General features: G+C 35.8%; 1 protein-coding gene across 1 annotated transcript; it reads right to left on the bottom strand.

Annotated features, from left to right (window-relative positions):
* Nucleotides 1-355: 355 nt before the first annotated feature.
* LOC114339273 (zinc finger MYM-type protein 1-like) lies at nt 356-4960 on the bottom strand. Its single transcript, XM_050660591.1, has 5 exons — nt 4910-4960; nt 4703-4801; nt 1855-3336; nt 1516-1767; nt 356-394 (listed from the first exon to the last, which is right to left on the bottom strand). The coding sequence occupies exons 1-5, from the start codon at nt 4958-4960 to the stop codon at nt 356-358; spliced, it is 1923 nt and encodes a 640-aa protein (XP_050516548.1).
* Nucleotides 4961-7428: the final 2468 nt, after the last annotated feature.

Raw genomic sequence — 7428 nt, 5'->3', positions numbered from 1 at the left:
ATATTTTAATAATAATGCTCGACAATGGACCATCTCCGCAATTATAATTTAAAAACCTACATGGAATATGGCACCAACAATTTTAAAAAATGGATAAATATTTCTGAATTGTATGAAAAATTAGGAACCTCGATATGCCAAAGCTTACCAGGATTTCATGCATTGACCGGTTGCGATTTTAACCCGTCCTTTTTAAGAAGAGGAAAAAAGACCTTTTAAAATATTAGAAAAATCTGATCAGTATAAAAAGGCATTTGCAGAGTTAGGAAATGCAGAAATAGTAGAGAAGAAAGAAGAGATTTTTTCGATACTTGAGAAATTCCTTCTTCTATATACGACATAATTTCACAAGACCCTACAAATGCTGATACTGCCGAAGCACAGTCAACTGATACTGAAGAATACATTTCAGGTAATATACAGTTATTTGATTTAATAAACAGTCCTATGTAACTGAGCGCGATATTCAATTCTTATAATGACATTATTAATTAATTAAAATATTTGGTTTATTTTCAGATGATGATGATAATTGATGTAAAAAATAATGTAGATTACACAACAATTAATAAAACGTATTGCATCCAGGCCCGTGCGCAGAATTCGTTTATGAGGGGGGGGGGGGTTTGACATATGTGTATCATGTTAGGTTATGAAGTTAATAAAAAATAATAAGAAACTTTTCTTATAAATGAAGACATTTTATTGTGTCTTGGTCTTGACTTGATATTCAGTTATTATATAATAAATTAACTCTGCGAGGTGTAGAAAAAAACTTCTCCAAAACTCTTTGCGGATCGACCTCGACATCGCGATGTATATTGAGCGAAGCTAATTCGTTCAGCCGATCTTCAGACATTGTTGACCTGAGGTAAGTCTTGAGGCGACGCAATGTTGAAAAGGAGCGTTCATTCGTTGCTGTCGTTACAGGCAGAACTGCCAAAATGCGAAGCATTTGATGTACATTTGGAAACGCATCTCCATTGCACACATCGAGTGCTTCAAGCGAATTTTTAACGTTCTTTCCGGCGATGCGTTGACGCCAAAGTTTGACTTCGTCTACCCAGATGTCACGGGAATCATCCCGCAAAATTGAAGAGTATGGTTTAAACCAGTGGTTTTCAATGTTTTTGAGCCATGTACCACCAAAATGCTTATAATTATTTTTAGTACCACCTAACTGAAGTATCTATGGAGGTAGGTATGTTAATTAACTACAAATATGCTGGATTTTGGCTGTGGTTTCGCGTTTTGTGTACCACCGCACCTAATGAAATGTACCACCGCACCTAATGAAATGTACCACCAGTGGTACATGTACCACAGATTGAGAACCCCTGGTTTAAACAGTTGAGGTTCAAACAAATTCTTCATTTTGTTGGGGAAGAGGCAAGCAAAGTTTGATAAAATTTTGCGGTGATTCAAAAATCGATCTTGTATATGGGTCAGAAACAAATCAATGTATGGGATGTAAATCGTTATGCGAAAATAATCTTGAACTGAATCAGTTTGTACGTTGGAGCGTTGAGTCTGTTTTGACGCGAGTCTTGGTTTCCACAGTTCGATGTCGTATTTTGCGCTGATTTCGCTCACGGTTTTGAAAATTTCTCTGAAGTCCTTTTCGGCGTTTTCTCTTCTTTCAAGCAGGACTTGTTTCGCAGCATCAGCCAGTTCGATAGCCTCGCCAAGATCCTGGTTTTCGGACTGAAGTACTCGACTGAGAGACAAAGTCAAAGAATGTACTGAGCTCAAAATATGCATGGAGATCTGGAAATTAAATTCAAAGAATGAAGAATATACAAACATCTTATAATAGAGAGCTGGTAACGTGCTAGTGTGAGTCTTGAATTTTACCTGGAAATTTGCAGTTTTTATTGCTGAAAGAAGTTGGAAAGCTCCAGATGAAGTCGTCGGATCCTTCCAGGTGGTCGAAATCACATCAAGAGCGCGAATTACTGCTGGTTGTAAGTGCAGATAAGTTGCGACAGACTCGTGTTGCTCTACCCATCTGGTTTTGCAAAATTTTTTCAATTTCTTCAACCGACTTTCACGTAGCGTCTCATCTTCATTGATCGCATCTTGAAGAGCATTTTGGCGTTTCGGATAGATGAAGAAAGTATGAATGCTTTCGAGGGTTCCCAAACAATTTCTGATTGCTGTTATATTGCATGCAGAGCTGACTGCCAAATTAAAGCTGTGAGCCGCACAATGGGAGTAGAGCGCGAGTGGATAACGCTCTCTGACAACAGCTTGGGCTCCATGGAATTCTCCGCTAACCGCTCTCGCGCCATCATATCCCTGTCCGAGAAAATATGTGCAATTAAGTCCGGAAGAATCCAAGAAATTGAGATAAGAAGTTCCTATTCCTTTTCCAGTGAAATCTGCGATAGTGATGAAGCACAAAAAATCTTCACGAATGATAAACTTCCCGTCGCTCTTATCCAAGTATCGAGTGCAAATTGAACTTTGTTCTATTCCTGCAATGTCCGGTGTGTCATCTCCAAGAAAAGAAAAGCCCATCGATTCGTTGACTCGATCGACAATGTGATTCATGATCAGATCGTGACAAATGTTAATTAGTTCATTCTGAACTCGGTTGCTTATATACATAGCATTCTTTGGCGATTCAACCAGTTGTTTCTTCAACTTCTCATCATTTTTTGCTCGAAATCTCAAGAGAGCTCGGAAATTTCCATCATTAATTAACGGTTCATCTTCAGAAATTCTCCCCGTATCCCTGGAACCCCGAAGAGCAAGCCCTTGCCGGCCACAAAGAATAATTGTTTCAATAATTGGAATCATGCGTAGTTTACTTTCATTTATAAAGTCAAGTTTTTGTTTCGAAAGTTGTAAATCAATGGATAAAGCATTTTCGTCTTCGATTTCCAGTCTCAAGCTCCATTGCAACAGGCTTCTCTTGTGATATTCTGATGCATTGTGCTTTTCGAAAGTGTCCAGTGCTTTTTTCCAGTTTCTCAATGGATTCGTGACCAACTGGCCCAAGGTTTGACGACCAACCCCTCCCGCTCGAGCACAAAATAAGACACAGCATTTGCAAAATGCACCGTCTTCTCTCTCCGAGTACGCCAGCCATGAGTATGTCAGGAGCCAAGAGCGTTGGAACTTCAAATTTCTAGGGCCCGATGCGGGAAAACTGTAGCCGTCAGGTGGAGTCCAAATTTTCTTTTGCAATCCAGGGATTAAATTTATCCCATCAGCCGAAGACCTTTGTACGAATAATCCTATATCGTATGAACTTAGATTATCATTCGTAGAGCAAACTGGCGAAGATGGACTTTTTGGTACCTCAGGATCAATGTCCATATCTGAAGAACTCTGCAAAAGAGAATACAAGAAACATTAGTCTCTGTTCATACTGAATTCATTATCTTTATACAGTGCTAGTCAAAAGTCCGTACCCCCCTCTTATCTTTTGAACGGTTTTACCTATAATAGTGAAATTTGGATGGAGGAAATTAACTGACGTAAGCTTCTTAACTAGTTATGACAGGTGACGTAATAGTGACAGATGACGTTACAGAGCCACTGTGACCGATAATTTTAAATGGGACCTTATGGCAAGTGATACCTCGTTTGAAAGGTATTCAAAATACCTACTCAGCCATACTAATTTTTTTGTGTTTTAGTTGATTTTGATTTTGGTGAATAAATTAAATAAATATAATATTGTAGCTTCGCATTTAATTAATAAAAATTCAAATGTACGCCTATGGTTTTTTTGTCAAAAAAGTTGACGTTTTTCGATTCTCTAGTAGTTTTTACGTCAACGTCAACCTTTTTGACAAGTAATCATAGGCGGAATTTTGAATTAATTAAATGAAACTACAATTTTATATTTATTTCATTAATTCGTCAAAATTAGCTTAAACTTAAACAATATTAGTATGACTGAATAGGTATTTTCAATACCTTTCAAACGAGGTGTCACTTGCCATAAGGTCCCATTTAAAATTATCTGTCACAGTGGCGCTGTAAAGTCATCTGTCACTATTACGTCACCTGTCATGACTAGTTAAGAAGCGTACGTCCGTTTATTTCCTATCTCCAAATTTCACTATTATAGGTATAACCGTTCAAAAGATACGAGGGGGGGTACGGACTTTTGACTAGCACTGTATATAGGGTTTTTCAATGTACTGAAAGAATTCTTGGAATTTCTCAAACATGATTTTATAAAACATCGTAGTAGGACAATAATATTGTTAAGAAGTACGTCGAAAATACACATATAACAGATGTTCGGAGGAAGTAAATACATGATAAATATCCAATTTTTGCAAAATCATAAGAAAGTCCGGCTTTAGTAAAATCGTATTTTGTTCATAAAGTTTGAAAATTTCGTAGGTTTGATGTAGATACGTTTTGTTGTTGATACATTCATGAAAAGTTTATACTAGCAACAAATATGCATTATTTTCAGTTTTTGTACCCCAGTTAGTTTTTTAACAATTAATGAGTGTGACATAAAAATAAATTGTTTTTTCGTTATCAGCAATTTTCTAAAAATATAACTGAAAAGTCAATATCATATTGAAATAAAAAACGTATCAATGATAATGCTCCGAATAAAAATCAACGAAACCTTCACAATGTTCTAATTGCAGTTGTGAATCGTGCCCGCCCTAGAAATTCAAATAGATTTTCTGATATGAAATGACCTATTATATAAATTAAAATATACCTGTCCTGCTTCCGTTTCTTGCTTGCATGCTTTTTTTTCTGCAGATCCGGCCTGAGTTTGAACCGTTGGAAGTTTATCTTGATTACATTCACCCACGTCCTATCAATAAACAAAAGGTATCATCAATACTATAAACTGTAGCACAATAACCTGCAAATCCTTGCTGTGATTGATATTCTACTGAAATCAACAGCATTCGATACTTACATTTTTGTGTTCAATCCGCGGTTTTTTACACAAAAAGCGACGAATGTCCATGGTAAAAAATATGAGGATCGAAAATCAATCAATGTCAACAAACAGTCAACAAATGTCCGCACAGCCCGAACAGCTGACTAGTCAGTTCGAGTCAGTTGTATCGATACTATGGAGACCTACACAGAGGAGAGGAATCGAGATAGGACGACCTTGAAATTTGTGTACACTATTTTGCCTGTTTGCTTGGTGCTTGGTTTGTCACTAGGCGGAGTTGGCGTAGAGATAGATGCTAGTTTTGCATTGGAGTGAATGTGAAAATTTTGAAAATAATTAATTATTCGTAGTTAATATAAAATTACTGGTTTTGGTGGTTAATATTATTTAAATATGAGTGCCAAGAAAGCTTACACTAAAAGAACTTTCTTCGTACCGGGATTTATATCGAGTTATCGTTCCGTTAAAAAATTCAAAAGGGAACTTAACGAAGTTAATAGACTTTTTTTATAATGATTTGTCTTTATGTTATTTATAACGTTCATGGATTATATTCGTTTGTATGTTATTTCGTTCGGTGTAAACAAAATTTGTGCATTATCTACCTATTATTGGTTTTTATTTTAACATTTTAACCTGAAAATGGTAGTGATAATCGGAGGATCTTGAAAGTTTTTCTGTCGAAACAATGCATTTTTTGAGACAAAATATTTCACAAAAATTAACATTAATTTTATAAAAGTCAGACTGTCGGTCTGTAGTTAATTTACATATTATATTTTTATTAACTAAATTTAAACATCAGTTAGCCCACAAACGATGCTTTCCGTTTCCACTCCTTCTTACAGGTCTCCATAATCGATACTATCGATGGTTGCATTCACAATGACACTGATAATAGGAGGTAAAAAAGGCGGGAAAATTAAAAAAAAAAACGTGCACAAGATCGAGAAAGTTGAGAATGTCGAAACAAAAATTGACAACAAAATATTTATTATCAAGTCGGTTTGACTTTCGTAGAATAAGGACTATTGCTAGTGGAAAATTATGTGGAAAAATTCTCGATGGGGGGGGGGGGGGTTAGAACCCCCAAAACACCCCCCTGCGCACGGGCCTGATTGCATCTATAATTTTTACTTTTATGTAATGTCATTCACACTATCTGCGTTCACGTTACGCCTCTTAGCGTGTGCTCACTACGGAGACCAAAGGATGGTATCCTAGCCTAGAGCCTACTCTTCATTTTCGTGAATTCTGGCATTCAAAATAATGCACTTATTTTACATAGCTACCGATACTATAGTTCCGATCGCCAGGTACAATAAATACATTATTTTAAATGCGAGAATTCACGAATATGAAGCGTACGATACCATCCTTTGGTCTCCGTAGTGAACTTGCACGCGCTTAGATTGCATCTATAATTTTTACTTTTATGTAATGTCATTCACACTATCTGCGTTCACGTTACGCCTCTTAGCGTGTGCTCACTACGGAGACCAAAGGATGGTATCCTAGCCTAGAGCCTACTCTTCATTTTCGTGAATTCTGGCATTCAAAATAATGCACTTATTTTACATAGCTACCGATACTATAGTTCCGATCGCCAGGTACAATAAATACATTATTTTAAATGCGAGAATTCACGAATATGAAGCGTACGATACCATCCTTTGGTCTCCGTAGTGAACTTGCACGCGCTTAGCATCTTTCCCTTCGCCTGGCAAGGTCTTATGCTGTTCAGAACCGCCCGTCATTGTACACATTTCTTCTAAATGACTTGCTCAAACACATACTTAAATTTAAACTTTACAGGAGAAAGTTTATTTTACCCCTAAATTATACACCTTTCAACTCACCTGGTAGATACTTTTGCTTACTCAAATGGCCTGTAATTTTTTTCCATGATAATTATCAATAAATAAACTTATGATATGATATTAAATTTTGAACCTTACAGAAGTAAGTTTTTTTTTTTGTTATATATTTATTTTTATGTGAAAAATTTGTATTTGTATCACTGTTTCCCAAAAGGTGCGATATATTAAAAATATTAATTATTCTTTTTTATGTAACTCACATTATTGGAAAAAATCGATTTTTATATTGTAACTTCAAAGGGCTGTAACTTTTTCTATGTGCACATTTGTACTAAGGTAGGTTAGGTTCAATCGATATATTTTTGGTCCAAGGATATATGATTTAATTTATGACCGCTTGATTAGCAATTAAAAAACAAAGGGGTTTTCGACATTGTATTCGTGATTTCATCAATCGATCTTTAAAGAATACCTATCTACCTTGGCAACATTGACATTTTCAGCTTTTCTGATAGTTTTTGGGAATTAAAAATGGCCGATTTCGCAATTTTTAAATTTTTAATCGCTTATGCTTATATGTCAAAAACTATCAACTTTAGAGAAAAGTCACTAAATACCTTTTCTGTTTGGAATGATCCAAAAAACCTAAAAAAATTTGTTCGATGCAAAAAAAAATATTTTAAGAAAAAAACCCTAATCTTTTCCCTCGCCTGG

The sequence above is a fragment of the Diabrotica virgifera genome, chromosome 9 (genome assembly GCF_917563875.1).
Source record: "Diabrotica virgifera virgifera chromosome 9, PGI_DIABVI_V3a".
NCBI classification, from domain to species: Eukaryota; Metazoa; Arthropoda; class Insecta; order Coleoptera; family Chrysomelidae; genus Diabrotica; species Diabrotica virgifera.
Note: the sequence above shows the minus strand (reverse complement) of the source record. Positions and strands in the feature narration are given on the sequence as shown.